Below are 17,249 nucleotides of genomic sequence, written 5' to 3'. Positions count from 1 at the left end.
TAAGCTTTGAGCCCAAACCTCCATAAATAATATCCAGATCTCCATATGTGAAACACTTCCAGCATGAAACAATAAAACCACACAAAGGTTCTAATAGTTTGTTCACCACAAGTTATACTGGTTTAGAGAGAACATAAGATGCATCTCCTTCACAAAACTCCACTACTTCCCTTCTCTCTGTACGATCAAGCTACAACAGAATGACATAGAGAAATTTTTCTTAATGAAAACAGGCAGAAGCTTCAACTTATTAAACCACAGGAATTCATGCATTTTTGAACACTTAATTTTGAGTCAGACAAACTCTTTTCACTCAACTGGGGAAAAGATCTAGATAGTAGGAAAAGACCATTCCAGAAGCATTATCACAAGCTTGCTCCCCCATGTCACATCCCTTTTTTCTGCTCACATAAGAAAAAGGGATGCAAATAATAGACAATTACTGGAAAGAAAACACCTTGTTGTTTATTCGTCATAATAAAACATACAGAAAAGAAGTTTACATTTAGAAATCTTTGAGAAAAGTTAATGTATGAGTAGAATTGAGAAAAATAACAATACAGACCAAAACCAGACCGATGTATTTTCTTTTAAAGATTATTTTTTTCTGAAACAATACAACAAAAACACATAGGTTTTTTTCAAGGCTGACAAAATTCAGGTGTTACAGCACAAGAAAAATTCCAAAACCATACAAGAAATCATGAAGTGAAGCTGAAACAGAGAACTATCTTGAGTAGTTCCTCTGTAGAAGTTCTGCCAGTTGTATAACCTTTAAATACTATTTCATCTGGAAACAGACGAGAGAAATTAGAAAATAAACTTCATGCTTTCAAAGAAAAATGTGCACATTTTTCAAGGAAAATTTGCAATCTAGCTCAAAAATAGAGCTGAACAATTCCTTACTGACAGATTCAGACAAACATCTGTGGGTTTAGACCACCAAACTCCATGTAATACAGCGAAAGACAATGAACATATTTAAGACAGTCAGACTAATACTATTAAAATTAGAGTTCTCAAAAGGGTCTGTTTTATTCCTCCCATATGATCTGAGTTTGACTTAAATGAGACTATTCACTGGTCTAATTAGGATTCAGCAAATGTTACCTTCTTTGTGAAGGCCGATAAAGCCAGCCACAGTAAAAATGCTTTGTCGCCCACAAATAATCTCAGTAACTTCTGCAACTAGAATGGTTCCCCATATTAGCAAAATTCTCTTCTCTGCAGGTACAGAGCAGTCAATATTTAATTTCTTAAGGAGTAAAGGTGTTATTTTGCATCGTACTTTTCCGGTCTCTCCATTGCTAATAGACTTAGGGCATAGTGGTAGAAGCTAGTCAGCATCTGTTAAGAGACCTGAAATGGTCTTCATGAGAAATTTGGATAAGCTTTAAAAGTTTGATTTTACTCCTCTTATGGGTAGTAGCTTAAATAGACAACACTCAACTAGCTGTTACTCAACTAGCATAAGAAATACAACAAAGGTTAACCACACCTGCCTCCATCAAGTCTCTGAAGGTAGATTCTGCTTTTTAACTACAAGAAAGATTCAGAACAATACTAATAAAGGAAGTGGTTGAACGCTACTACATAACATACAGAAACAATAGCTCAGAAATCAGGAATTCAGAAATTCTGAAGCTATGCAATATGTCACTCCCCCAGTAAAACGAGTTCTCATTACCTTTCACCAGTATGAAGTACAAAAGCACACAGTCACAGCACAGCAGTCTGGCTGTGTGTCTTGTATAGTTTACGTACATGTTTACTTATTTTTTATACTCCTTTGATATACAGAAAAAAATTTAAAAGCTACCAAAAATACCTTTTTTTAATACAATAAAATGGTGACAGAAAAACAGATATCTTGGGATCTTTCTGAATTAATGTAAGCACTGTATGCTTACTGAAAAGAGAGATTTGTAGCTTTCCAATAATTTAAAGTCCCATTTCCACCCTGACAGTATCAGATCTTAGATCCTGTTGGTCTTGAATTTAACACAGTTAATCCCACATACCAGACAACTGAAACTTTACTGGGTTTTTTTTCAGTAAAGGAGAGATAAAAGTTTCTAGTATTTTGGGATCAGAATGATTTAAGAGGGGTAGCCATTCTACATCCCTCACAGAGGTACAGTGTTCATATAATGTCCCATATGAAAGAGATTTCTCAATTAGGTGCAGGTGATTCAGTGAAAGGCACATGATAAATTTCAGAGCTATGCAATTTGTATTTATCACAAAAACACCACCATGTGTGAACAAAATCTAATCATCTACATGTTACCATGATGATTAATAGTAAATTATCGTGTTACCCATTGTCAAAATGTTACCTTCTACAGTTTCACAATGCTCGGTTATGTTTGTGTACATATACAAACCCGCACTGCAATTAACTATGACATTTGATATAGGGAATACAGCTCATTAAATATACAATGCATTTCAAAAGCCGCATAGGCTCTATTCTCATAGTTGAGCTCAGAGTTCTAGGTCTAAGTCTCTTCCCCTGATTTCATACACCTGATCCTCAAGTATTGGCTACATTTATTTAAGGCGATGCAAATCAGTCACTGGTGTAGCATAAATAAATTTTAAAAGAAAGAAAGAATATAGCTGCTAGCTGCATTTTAGTAGTTAAGAGAATAAAAGTAGGAAAAAATGTGTTGCATTTCCTTGGTTTGTAAAAACACATTTTAATAAGACATGTCATCTTCTGCTAAAATTTAGTAATCGTTTTTAGTTGTAAATTAATCAGACTCTTAGAGTTTTAAAACCTAAGTGGCATGCTACAATCTAACTTCCACAAGTTTTGCCATAATCATTCTTTTTTTACTACCTCTGCCAAGCCAGCTTTCCACAACAAAAACATAATACACCAATAAAAGTCATCGGGAGAAAAAAAGCTATGAGAGGAATAAACGAGAAAAACTTCTGTTTATCATTTTGAAATTAAAGGGCCAGTTATTCAAAACAACTTTTAAAATCATAAAGCAGATGTTTAATGGCAATAAATTATAAGCACATTTCCTAACCCTTTGCATCAGTATGACAAAAGTTGCTAACACTGAAGTTCTGTACAAGAAATAAAAGAAATACGAAAACTTCTCACACCAAAAGTATATGTAGGCCAAAAGCTCATTGGAGCAGTGACTCCTCTTCTAAGCACTGATTAATAGTACCTAACACAACTTTTCTCCTGGCTAAAGCCTCTTCATTGCATAGCAATAGAAGTGACTGACAGAAAAAAAAAGAGAATTCCATTTAACCAAGCATTAACCAACAATTTTGAAGAAATAATCTAAAACATTTCCACAGTTATAAAATTACACGCTTTACTCTGGTAAAACATAATCAAGAAAAACAATATAGCAAGCCACATTATGACTGAAGCTTGTGGATTTTCATCAACATTTGAAAAAAATTAAGCTGCTCAGAGCCAAAAGTGGTTTTAATTTTCTTGAGATAATTTGTGCTTGTTCTGGGCATCCCTTTTAAAAGCAATTAACAGATTTCTTTTGACCTTCATATAGCAGAAAAATCAGAATTGCAATTTGAGCTATAGCTTGGTTGTGATTATCAATAAGGTTTTGTGATAAAATCTTGGAAAAGCATGAAGAAAAACCCTACTTTGTGGAATCTGTCTGACTGCACAGCCCATACAGATTCTGCCCTTCTGTAATATACTGCAATATTACTTACATTTTCCTACTCATGCATACTCTGGCAGTCACAATAGGTTAGATGCAACTGCACCCAATACAGAAAACAGGACACATTGTAGTTTCAAGGTCATATAGCTATATGGATCTTAAAAACTGATAGCGGTATTTATACAAGTCACAGAAAAATCTCATTAGCTACACAACTGTCTACCTGATATTAAAACCAAGTAGGTTTGGTTTTTTTTCAATGTGATTTGAGGAGACTGCTTACATAGGCAGTTGAAAAATACCACATCTCTTTATAAAGTTAAACCTAGATGAACAGCTGACATGTTTTTTAAAATTTCGAATTCTAGCCCTAATAATTAAGAACACAAACAACAACATTACAGAAGCGTTTACTAAAACCAGGCAAAAGCACCAGGTCTCTTTTGTTTAGTATTTTCAAAGAGCAACACAGCCCTCTAGTGGAAAAATTGTGAAGTGTGACTTTATTCTTACAAGAAGCTCGCTAGGGAAGTATTTTCTCTGTAACGTAACTGATGTTGAGAACTTCCAAACAGAAAAACAATGCACACACAAAATTACACACTATCTTCAATTCCTCACAGTGGAGTAAGTGTCACTAACTTTAAGAGAACAAACTGACAACTTACACTACTCGCGTTTAGATGTACATAGAACAGTTAAGTTTTTAAAACCAGGACTGACAAGACTAAACTGTTAGTACATCAGTCTTACTACTTCTTTTGTACTACATCAGCTGTACTGTGACAAAAAGCTACCTCGACTTCTAATGTGATACTCTGACTAAAATTTTGATTGAGTTTAAAAAGTAGATGAGAAAAAAACCTGAAAGAATAGTTGGACTGCACTGTCAGAAGAAAAAGCTTCCAAAATAAAAAAAGTAAGAAAAAATTTTACTAAGAACTCTTGATCTGCTATGATCTCTTTATATTGTAAAAACAGAATTCATTAACCTTTTCCAAGTTACTAATAAAAACTAATGAAGTGTTCATTCATTAATCTAATTTTTTTAGTACATTTCTTCCTCCACATTTTTCACAGCAATTGTAAAGACTAAGTTAAGAAAGTGGGTATGTAATCTAGGAAATCTTACAGTCCATATTTCTAACCAGTAATTAAGAGAACCACCACAGGGCAGACAGTTTCCCCAATTTACAGACATGTTAAGAGAAGTCAATGGCAACGAAGTCACATTTGAGAAGCCAGTATGTGTGGTACAACTAAAACCCTACCACTGTTGAAGTCATCCAAATTATTCCCTCAGTAATTAAGGAAGCATCTCTATTTTTCAGAAGTTGAGGAAACTTTTCAGCTATAAGAAAAATAAAATGTTCCTGGCAAGCTACACTGAAGTCCCTGGATTAGATTCACAACTGAAGTGAATTAACATATCATTCCACCTTTGTTGATCTATTTTTAACTTTGCTATCTTTAATTGGTATATATGGATGAATAAAAACCTTCTACATTCATCCATCTTTCAAGGGATTCTCAGCATTTTCCAAACTTTATCTTGAGCATCCAGCAATGCAGTAATTGAAAACGCATTTTTCTGCATTTTGATATGCTGCAGTTTATCAACTTACACCTTGATCTTTGTTCTACGTATCCTGAAAGATTTCTCAGTGTACAAATATCAAAGTTAGTTTCAAATATACTGTTGAAACTAATTTTGACAACAGTGAAAGGGTTGAGTGATAATTTTTTTTCTTATATTATTAAGTACAAATGCTCAACAAGTAATACATTCTTTTCCAATCACTTTCTACTTAAGTGACAGCAGTATTTCCTTGGAAATATTTACACTTACCTCTTAAAGAAAGCACGTTAGTGTTCTAAAAACACAGTAATTGTTTACTCCTCAAAGTATTCAGGGAGGGAAATATTAACTCCAAAACACACAGAGTTTAAAATAAATATCTACAACACAAAGTGGAGCACTGCACTGAAATCCTGAAATAACTGGGGATTAAGTTCCAAAACTGGTAAGACTCCACTTGAGCTAGCTAATTAGTATTTCTACATGGAGTCCCAAAGAAGTGCATAGACATACTAAAGCTTACAGAGATCCCTACATTACAATCCATTACATAACACCAACATGTTCAAAGCAGTTTGCCAAGAGTAACACAGCACAGTTAAGAGTTAAGACTGATACATTTTAAAGACCCAAACAATAGAGTTTCAAGAAAACTTCAAATTCTGCCAATTATGTCCAAATTAATTGGACAAGAACACTACTAGCCAACCCCAAAGGGGGAGTGTTCCCTTCACACAACACCAAGCAGTCTGAACCTTTGTTTTCTCCATCAGACAGGTCAATCAGAAGTCTAACCAGTCTAAACCCAGCTCAGATCATATCCTCTCTCAGAAGCCCATAAAGATAGGAAAAAAGAACACAGATTATATAAAACCCTAGAACTGCTTTCTCCTTAATCCATACTCCATGGCAATTGGTAAGTCGTATCAGACACAATCTTAACCACATATTTCCTACATCACCTTCAAAGTTTTGGACTCCTTATGTCCTAACCTGATATAGCAGCACAAGCCCAACGCTCCCACTCTTGGTGTGCTTCTAACCGGGGGTGATAGCCTGCACTCACCTACTAATAGAAATCAAGAAAGTATACACATGTGTGCATATATGCCACAAACAAAGATACAAGGATATAATCACTTACTTGTGATCAATCTAGATTATAAACTAAGGGAGAAACAAGAGAAAAAAAAATCTCAACAAAAGCATCATACATCTTGGATTAATCTTTTGCCATATATGAAACACTTTCAGCTAATTCTGCAAGTCTGAACAGTAGCTCTTCTGGTGAAGGCAAATCATCTGAGTCCAGGTAATTCTTAAATGTTCTGAGGCTGCACAGTTGCACACAAAGCAAATTCTACTGCTCGATGTGATGTAAAGACATGCTGTACCAAGAATCTGGAATGTTAACCTCACTAGAAAACACAAATTCCTCACTGAAACAGATAAGTACAACACTTGCTGCCCTAACTGCAATACCAATCTGTAGTAGTGTATCATGCAATGACAGCAGGACATGTGCTGTTAATGCCTAAATTGCAAGCCACAGTAAAGCTCTAAATTCTTCATCTGACTCCTGTGGGATAACACTCCCTTAAATAATTAAGGGGTAACGATCGAGAGAATTCAGAGTGGTAAGTCCTGCTATTAACCCATTTTCCAGAGCATCTCCACAGTTTTCCAGTGTCCTCATGAATGCATTTAATTCAAGATCCTGCACTAAAAAAAAAAAAACAACAAATAATTTGCATGACGATCCTTTCAATATTGATGTAATCCCACTGTGAAGAAAAATGCAAACCACAAAAGGGGACAAAACATTAACAGTTATCTAGAATTTAGGTAGACCCCCTCATTTATCAAAAAAGTTCAAATCTAACATCAAACCACACCAGTGTTTTAATATTTACGGCTACTTCAAATTTAAGCCAAGGAAAAAGACAGATCCTGTGCAGGTTGCCGAGTGAAACTTCAAACAGCCTAGCAAATTAAGTTGGAGAAGAAATCTTGTCTTCTGAGAAGAAAGGCAAAGCCCCTAAGCACCAAAGCTTCATTATAAAAATGAAACAAAAGCAGCTAATTAGAATCTCTCCAATACTCACTCGCTATAGAAGTAATACTATCTAACAGATACCTAAACAAGCTCAGTGTCTAAGGATTTATGAACCTGCTAGAAAATACAACTAACAGGTATTTCAGAAGGTCATAAACCTTTTTTTTTTTTTTTCTGTAAAGGAACACTGAATATGACATTCTGACACAAGTTCATCATCAAGTTGACTTGAAAATACCTTCAGAGATAAAAATTTCACAGCCTCCTTGGAAAGTATTTACCTAAATTTACTTGCTGTCATTAGAAAGCTTTTCTGAATATCTGAACTCCCCTGCAGCCATACAAACCTTACTCCTTGTCCTAGCTACCAAGATCATACAAAGAAACTTTCCTTCCCCTGCACAGCCACCCTTTTTATAGTTACATAATGTAAAATGCCTCTGTCAATTGTTTCAGAACTTCATGTCTTTCCTATAGCTTTCCTCTAAGCTCCAAATTCTCCCATTTTTTAACAAGCAGTACACGAATCTGAACAGTTTTCTAACTGAAGGTTTTATATAGAAATAATGCAAACCAGATTTAAATACCAAATGCACAAGGTATTGAAACAACAAAGCAGCCTGTAAGATAAAGATTGCCATATTACCTTATGTGCAATGTGAACCTACCTATTCCAGAATTTGCTCCTGTGATTACAACCACCTTCCCACTCAAGTCACGACCCTGGAGTATTTCCATCGCAGTACTGTTTCCATCATATTTTTGTCTTGTAGTGGGTTTTACTGGATTATCTTCAACTGTAAAGGCCAGTCTTGGGTCAAGGTAGGTAGTCCTTTTGTTTATGTGGCTGCAAAAGAATACAAAATTTCAACTGCTTGGACCCTTCTGTACCCTGCATTTAGATTTTAAATGTATTTCAACTACTGTTGTGTACAATTCCACTGGATTATTGAAATTCCCAAAACTATTTTTTTTTCAGTTTTGTTAAAATAATTCCAATAATTGGAAAAATGTTCGATAAAAACGGTAGTGACAGCATCCATTAATAACTGTACTCACACACTTCACAACACCATTCTGAACTTCATGTGAACCCCTGACACAGAAAGCAGAATTCTGTCAAGGGAAAAATCTCATTATATTAGGGAAGATCATGTTCTCATAGGAGGTCTATAAAAGAGGCCTAACACTACTCCCTTGAAACAATACACCAATGAGAAATGTAGCTCAGTACTTTTTTCTCCAACAACTGAAAACAAATAGCTTCACATCAGCTCAGCAAATGGCACAATTTGGGTCAGGCTCACCTTTCTAAAGCTGAGTTTTAGCTTTCTTCAGACAATTATCACAGAGACACTAAGCAACAACTTTCAGTCTTCAGCCCTTAATTATAGGATGGATAGGCTACACTTACTATTTTGGCCTGTGAAGAATATTCATTCTGCCAAGTCCATTTAAGGTAACTGCCCCGTTTTGACCCTGTCATTGAAAAGACACAAAGGGAAACATTCCCAGAAATCTTTCAGCTTCTGTGAACTTCTTCCTCCCTCTCTTTTCTAGAAATCTTTGCTAGCTCAATCCTTGTCCTCTTTTCTTTCTGCGCTTTACATTGCAAGCGAGTCATAGCTGCAATTTCAGTTTCATCTTGTATGTTTAAAGCACTACTGCAACGTTAGCTATCAGCTACGAAGTTCTGGATATGTTTTCAAGTTGTATGTACAGAGTTTATCCAAACAGGTATACAAACAAAATGAGCCTACATAAACATTGCCTGAGGGTCAGGGTCACATTCTGAGATGTGGATATTCAAGCCACTTCAATCTGCCACCCAAGCTAGTATTTCCGGGCACATGGAAGAATTCAGAAACCCATAAATGGGTGTTTAGACACTGCTACAGCTGTATCCGTATATGGAGTCTGAAGCTGCACTTACTAATTTGTCTTGCCAGCTGATACTGTCACAGTACCATAACTCAGAAAGGCTACCCAACATGAAACACGTCCTACTTGTCCATATTCTACATTTTGACATACTTACTCTACAAAATAGACTTGTCCGTTTTCATCAGTCTCCTGCTCCCATCCATATGGCAGACCTAGGAAACACATAAAACATGATCATTTTTCAGGCATCAGAGTACGCTCAGATTTGACATTTAAGTGATTTCTCAGGCAGACATAGCAAAATTCTGCATTATTTCTGTAGGTAATGCAGCTACCTGCTGCACTTGAATACTGGAACTTGAAAGAAGGATTGATTCCCTAATCACACACAATTGCTCTCTAATAAAAAGTACAATATACAGGAGATCTGGTACAACTGTAATGACTAGCGTATTAAGTATAATCTAAAAATTCATTATAAAGATTATTTAATATTATAACACAAACCAGCAAAATGCAATTATGCTTCCTAGTACATACACATTTCTGCACTGCACACAGTTTAGTATCCCTGATAAATATCAAAAACACTGAACTAAAGGTAGGAAAAGTTACATGTAACACATACCAAAAGTGGGAAGATCAGAACCCTCAGGTGGGCATGGAATACATTAAATGAAACCTAAATGATTCTATGAAGTTGGAAGGACAGATAAAAGAACAAATGTGACAAATCTCTGGAAAATAAATTCATATATAAAAGACCCCATGGAAGTACTTAACAGATAGCATTCCCAGTATTTCTAATCCTGACTGAAAAGTATTAAATTATAATTCAATCGGCTCAAAATCTACTGAAAACATTCCAGTTGCAGTCACATTACCAATGCCAAAAGAAATAGGGCTTGCCAGCAGTACAATACCCCTAGGTACGCCATATAGAAGCTTCTGGGAAGATCTAATTTAAGGCACTGATCCAAGATCCTTAAGAAGTCATATACCTTTGGAAGAGTCCTGCAACATTGGCTGTCTTCTGTTGTAGCACAAACATTCAATTGGCTTAGGGAAAACAAGTAAAATGAAAACTAATGGGACTTCTTTCTGTGTCAGGGACATTCTTTGAAGAATATAATCCAGCTATAAATAATATCTGATGGACACCAGGCTATCAGAACCCAAGTAGAGAACTCCAGACTTTGACTATATGCTTTACAAGCCAAAGTAAAACAATTCCTTCATCCTGGAACTAGTACTTCAGCTTTATGGAGCAAAAGAAAGCCATAAAACTGAGAAATGATCACTCTACGCAGACACAGCTACATAAGTAAAACCCCACTGAAACCAGCTGTATTTTGCAAACTCAGTTTGCCTAGGTGACTAGTGTCAACGAGAAGATCAAAACGAGATCTAGTTCCTGCACAAATTCCAACTGAAGTTTGTAACGTAATTTCAGTTCATTACAAAAGCTTAACACAAACCTCCTGCAACACGTTTCCTCTTCCCAGACTTAGGATGTTCCCACTGTGTTTTTTCTTCCAGGTGACTGTAGGGAAGGAAAAGCTTAAGATTAAAAAAAAATGCCTAAGAATTTTTTCAATGTAATCCAACATTTTTTTTGCATACACTAATAGTGATAAGTTTATCCAAAGACCTTGACTAGTAGACTGATTAATATCAGGGATAATGGTATCACAACTCTTCTAATTCAGAGATTTTATTCATTTAAATCCCTATAACAAAACTAATATAGTTTATCATAAGGCTTTCTGCTCTACAAACTAATAAGCAAAGTGACATGCAAAAGGAAAAGGTCTTAAGATACCCCAAGTGCTGAAATCAGGCTGGATATTAAAGTCTTCCATTAAATATTTTAAAATAATAAGCAGGTTTTTAGATTGAGCCAGGCAGAGATTACTTCAAAAGTGTCCAAACTGACAGTTCCCTGAGTATGAAATACTGACAGCATTACTGAATACCACACACAAATAGTCACTAAACTACAGATCTAATACCATCAGCAATTTACAACTTTTGCTTCTTATAATAACCACGCAGTTAGCCCACAGTGACAGTATACTGTATTATAAGAATCACAGCTGGTGGTCTGAGACTAAGTAAGTACATCTGTGTGACCTGCAGTAGCACTTGAACTTCAGGACGCTTATACACTAAAGATACAAGACTCTGAGTTACTCCTGGCTGATGCAAGATATATAACCAAATTATCACGGCTTAACAAACAAATGCATGCACAACGAGCTTCAGTAGCTGTGTGCATACTTAACTCATCACAAAGAGCTTTAAAAGTCTTAAGCCAAAGTAACCCTATTCCAGCTAAGTTTAAAGTTCATATTGTTGATGAAATTTAAAAACAAATTTCAAGAATGTGCGGAAGTATCACAGATATAAAGCTTACATTAAATGTAGCAGCAGTGTAACCTCTTCACGACAAATATTTTTTAGACACACAGGGCAAGATTTTCAGCCAGTAAAGATATATTAATGCCATGTCATTAAATTGAATCAGTTAAGTTTCACAACAGTTAAAAAACAGACCTATTGAATTAATTGGTTGTGTAAGAAGTACACTCAGCAGTATCATTGTTTTGTAGGTTTGCTACTTTCACCAAGCAATTCTTTTCTGAAAGAGCTTTTGAAGTCAAAGGAAATATACAGAAGCTTAACCTAAGAAAAACAAACATCTAGAGAGAATTTGCAGTGTTTACAAACCAAGCGCAGATAAACTAAAGCATTCTGTCCAGTGTTCCTAAAGTAGAACTTGTAAGATACCAACTTGCCGCAGGTGAGAATGCACTATACTTTCCTCCCTTTTTGTGGGAGGGAATAAATCTTGCAGCTTTAAACAGACTGAAGCCAATTCCAAGATCAGCATGGCTACAGAAACCACAGGATAGAAGATAAATAAATATATATTCCACTAAGTTAGTTAGCCCTGTAACACAGCCCCTTCTGTAACCTGGGAGGATGTAATAATCACTTCCAGAGTGGCACAAGCAGATGGTGCTAAAGGCAAATTTTTGTCTCGTCAAAGCTGTGGTACGCTGAAGAGCTGAGGCCGAGCGTTTACAGCTTTTAACTTTCACGGTAGCTGTTTCTTCTCTATTCCTACAAGGAGGAAAACGAACAAAACTACAATATCGGGTAAAGATGACCCACAGAACCACGAGGCGTACTGTATCAGCAACAGCGGTGTGACAGCTCGCTCCTGCACCCGGGGTGCCTCGAGCTGCTCCAGCACCACTCCCATACGAAGCAGGCGGCTGTGGCTCTGCCCGGCGCCGCTCAGCACCGCACAAACCCACCTACCCGCTCCTCCCCAACCCCTCCGACCGCCGCTCCCGCTGCCCACGGACACCCGCGGGGCCCGGCCCGGGGAGCCTGCCGCTGGCAGCGCCCAGCCCACACCCGACGCTCGCAGGAGTCAGGAGGGCACCCCACGCGGAAACCGAGTCACGCGGAGACCGAGCCCGGCTCCGGCCGCCCAACGGCGGCAACCCGTCCCCCGGCAAAGGGCGGGAAATGGCGGCTCCTGTCCCCCCTCCCCGGCCCCGCGCGCTGAGGGGGCAGCAGCAGCGGCGGCGGCGGCTCCAGGGATGCTGCCCCACAGCTAAGAGCCCGTCAGAGCGCTCCAGGCGCTCGCCCCCTCCCTTACTTCGCGTAGTAAACCCAGCCGTCCTTGGTGGTGCGCTCCTCCCAGCCCGGCGGCAGCTCCTCCTCGCTGTCCGTGTCCTCCAGCCCCGCGTACTTCAGCGCCGCCATTAGGACGGGCGCCGCCAGCCGGCCTGCGGGCGCGCGCCACACCGCCCCTTCCGGCCAGCCCAGCCAATGGCGCAGCGCCGCGGCCCCGGGGCACTATGGGTAGCGTAGTCCGACGCGCTAGGCGCCAGCCTCCGCCCGCGGGGGGCGTGGCTGAACGGAGACCCCGCCCCCAGCCCCGGGGGTTTTACCGCCGCCGCCGCCCCTGGGGCTGCTCTGGGGCCTCGGGCGGTGGCGCAGGAGTCCAGCAGTGTGGGGCACGCAGTGCTTCCAGCCCTCGGCTTTTGGAGGTGGGCGTGAGTACAACAAGGCGTCAGCACGCAGTAGAAGATGAACTGTTCCTTAAGCTTTTTGCCATTAGTTGTCACCTGCACGCCCGAAGGAGATTCTCCACGGTGGCCGCGTCAGTCAGAGCTCCTCCGTGCTGCTTTGCTTGGTGAGGCAGGCCTGGCGGGAGAGAAGTACCTCGGTGCGCTGAAGGCCCGCCTGGGAGGCTGCAGGCTGCCTCGCCCACACGGCTGCACAGGCCGCGTGCCAGGCCTGTGTCACCTGGTGCCATAAGCACAGTCAGCTGCAAAGACTGAACATTTCAGGTCGGTGAATTAACAGTAACTTGTAGTAACTCCTCTCCTGGTAGCTGAAGGCTGGGCAGACCACTTTGCAGCTCTGACAAATGAAGTACCTTGCCTGTTACCAGTACTCAGCTGACATGGCATACACCCCCTGACCTAACTCAGGGCTTTTGGTCCTGTACCCATATGCTGATTTATCTCTTTATATAACCAAGCCCAACTGTCAGTATTGGTAACAGCATCTTTCCATTGCAGTCCTTTGGCAGGTGTTTGGAGTTTAAAAAAAAAAAAAAAAACCAACACAACAAACCCGGTGTTGGACAGAGACTGTAATCACTGAGGACTGCACCAGGTGGCAGTGCAACCCCACAAATTCCGTAGAGTGCGCTGACTCCTTGGGGTATCGTTCTTACGCACTATTTGAGACACTGACCTATATGGCTCGCTCACTCCCCACTAATGGCATGCATATCTGCCTAGAAAAAGCAGCCTGAACTTTTTTATGCCCTACTGCTCCCACTGCTTTGCAGGTTCCCCTGAGGGATTATACCTACTAAATTATCTCCTCCTGCTAGAAATAAAAAACTCGGGCATCATCAAGAGCCAATTTTCATGTGAGTATTACTGGGAGTGTTAAAAAAGGCTGTGACCACACTCTCTTGGGTAAACATATGAGAAGGGAAACTTCAGTGACATTCTTACTTCTGGTCCAGGAAGCTGCTGAAATACTCTATATGTGACTGAGGGGAGAGATGTGCCAGGTCTGCAGAAAATAGATTATTTAGGTCAATATTTGAAGTATGGGAAAAGAGCATTAATCTAGCAGTAGTACTGTAGGAAGAGGTAGATGTTGGTTTTCTTCCTGTTGCAGTCTGTTAGTATTCAGCATAGTGTTCTGTGAGTTGCGTTCAGTGGGAATGTAGAAATCATTTGTCTGTCAGTTATCATATTCCAACCATCTGTATTGCATAAAGTATGCATTATGTTCTAAATGTGAAGAGCAGCATTACATTATTTCAGTGCTAAGGGTGTACAGTATACTTTAAAAAGAGAAGTAGAATCTTTGGATTAGGTGTATGTCTGTGTATGTGTGTATACTCATTTAACAGAACCACTGCCTTTCATGTAAAAATATTTATTTAATGGAAAAAACAAAGACTTTTTTTGACAGAGCAATGTGGATATTAACAAATTGTCTTGAAGTCCTTGGTACATGAGTAATATGATACCACAGTAGTTCTATGGGTTTATATTGTTTCCAGTGCAATTTCAGTTTCTCCAAAAATATTTAAGAAATCCCACATTTCCCTCTTTGAAAATTCAGAATCAACAGAGACTGCAACACTTACGATATTTTTCACAAATATTCCTTCCCCTCAAGTTTTAGCTACCTCCTACTCTTCAGGAAGTTTTCACTAGGGAAAAAAAAAAAAGTCACAAGTTTTCATCATTTGGTGACTCATGTTATTTACTTAATTTTTACAAAGAATGTTGAAATTCAACCATGTACTTCAATTTCAAATTCTGGCAAATGCCTCCATTCATTCTCTTTCAGAGTCAGAGAACTCCTTTCTCATCTTTTCTAGCTTTTTCTTTTTGTATCAATTACTTATATATTTTACCAACATAATCCAAATTACATCAAGAAACTTCATGCAGACATACATGATTTATGTATGATTTCAGTGGGGGTCCGTGCAAGTTCAGGTTTCTATCCATTTGTATTAAATTGCAGAACTAGTTCTGTTGGGTTTCTCAAATTGCAGAAAACAATGGCCATGATTTCTGTAAGAGCAGGACTGTAACTTTAGGACACAGATTGAGGCCTGTAACAGTTTTAACACAAATTAAGACACTTTTTCAGATTCTAAAATGATAGGAGTAATGTGGTTATCCTCTTTATCACTTTTTCTGTATCAGCTCTTAGGAAAACAAGAAAGTGTATTTAAATGGACTGAGTGTGCACACTTATCTTTGAGGTATACAGTACATACATTGTTCTGGTTGGGGTTTTTGGGGTTTGGGTCTTAGTTGGGTTTTTTGTATAGGCACTTGTATAAAGATACTGTTCATTTTCTTGCACTGCAGAAGAAGAATGGGTCTCTTATTACAGTGATCTCAGGCATCATATTCATTCAGGCAGGGTGTTAAATAGTCTGTTCTGCTTAAAATCTTCTGTCACTTGCTTTCAGAGTCATATTTTAGCAAACAGCCCTTCAAAGACATCATTCTGATCCATTGCTGCAGCAATCCTGTAATTAATTTTTCTGATTCTAAGCCTTGCAGACCAAGATTAATTCCACAGACTGCCAGAAAGTGGATAAATTGAAACGAGAAGACATTTAGAAATGGTTGTTGATTTCACAATAATATAAATGTCAGTTAGAATCTTAATCTCACTTTCTGTTAGCCATACTTCAAACCATCAAAATCAAATATATTTGTCTAACTTCTCCATGAGAAACATTGACAAAAATTTGATCATATAATTACACTGGCAAGACTAAGGCAGCAAAAACTTAACATTTCTTTAACATTAGTCACAGGTTTATATGTTTGCTGACTCACGGCTGTTGTCTGTCAAAGATCTGAATACTGATTTATCTGACAAGGATTTGGGCATTGAGAGTTATCTGGAGAAGAAAAAAGTAATTGTGACATATTGCAAAAGCATGCAGATGACAGCAAAAGGTTGATTCACCCTTTTGATAGAACATGTGTGTATTTGTTAGAAATCATGATTCAGGAATATGACAAAAATCTGAACAGCCCTCAGATCATAATTTTTCAGCAGCTGCCAAAACATGTTCGCATAGGTTACAGCTGTTTCTTTTCAGGTGAATATTCTGCCTCCATTACTCATGCCTTTCTTACCCCAGCATGAGACTGAAGCAGTGTAGTCTGCATAAAGCTATGGTTTTAATCTACTGGGAAATGATAAAATGAATATTTGAGCTATTTGCTAGTGTGAATGTGACATGTCCTTCAAGTGCAGAAATTAATTTATTTATTGTTTGTGGAGTTGAACTTAGCTTCCCATAGAATGTTTACAAGGTCACTTTTGAATTTCTTTCAAGTTATGAAAACTGTTTAAACCTTTAAAATCCCTGACTTTTTACCCAAGTTTATTTTTAGAAATGTCAAAAATTTTATCCTCCTTCATTACATATAATAACATAATTTTCAACATAACTTCAAAGTTAATAGGATTCAAATTGGCCTTGGTGTTGATGATCTTCCATTTCCTCTGAAGACAACATAAAGGACGTTTTGTATATGGAATCTATCTACAAAAACTGTGGGAAGAGCAAAGCTGGAATCCCAGTCATAAGAGTTTCTGTGTCCATTTTTTAAAAAATTGTATTTCCAGAGAAAACAACACGCTAGTGAGATGCAAAAACCTGTGAAATACAATTATGCCTTGAAATACTTGTTTCATCAGTAACCTCTGAGACTGCTAGGCCCAGAAAGCCAACCGTGTCCTGGGCTGTATCAAGAGAAGTGTGGCCAGCAGGTCACATGAGGGGATTCTCCCCCTTTACTCCGTTCTTGTGAGACCCCACCTGCAGTGCTGGGTCCAGCTCTGGGGCCTCCAACAGAAGGACACAGACCTGCTCGAGTGGGTCCAGAGGAGGCCACAAAGATGCTCAGGGGCTGGAGCACCCCCCTGTGAGGACAGTCTGAGAGAGTTGGGGGTGCTCAGCCTGGAGAAGAGAAGGATC

At 38.6% G+C, this 17,249-nt stretch overlaps 1 protein-coding gene across 2 annotated transcripts in view; it reads right to left on the bottom strand.

The window, feature by feature from the left end:
- Positions 1–12,986, bottom strand: part of WWOX (WW domain containing oxidoreductase) — a 529,888-nt gene extending 516,902 nt beyond the window's left edge. Inside the window, exons 1-5 of one of the 2 annotated variants that reach the window (XM_074912959.1) lie at positions 12,852–12,980; positions 12,156–12,304; positions 10,657–10,721; positions 9,333–9,390; positions 7,963–8,141 (exon numbers count right to left, since the gene is read on the bottom strand). In XM_074912959.1, the coding sequence (XP_074769060.1) occupies positions 7,963–8,032 (70 nt within the window). In that variant the 5' untranslated portion in view covers positions 8,033–8,141; positions 9,333–9,390; positions 10,657–10,721; positions 12,156–12,304; positions 12,852–12,980. Of the gene's footprint in view, positions 1–7,962; positions 8,142–9,332; positions 9,391–10,656; positions 10,722–12,155; positions 12,305–12,851 lie in introns of both variants that reach the window. The other variant, XM_074912958.1, reaches the window with a different exon arrangement.
- Between the last annotated feature and the right edge of the window lie 4,263 nt (positions 12,987–17,249).

This window comes from Athene noctua, chromosome 9 (assembly GCF_965140245.1).
Source record: "Athene noctua chromosome 9, bAthNoc1.hap1.1, whole genome shotgun sequence".
Taxonomy (NCBI): domain Eukaryota; kingdom Metazoa; phylum Chordata; class Aves; order Strigiformes; family Strigidae; genus Athene; species Athene noctua.
The sequence above is the reverse complement of the archived record's forward strand: the minus strand, read 5'-3'. Positions and strand labels throughout refer to the sequence as shown.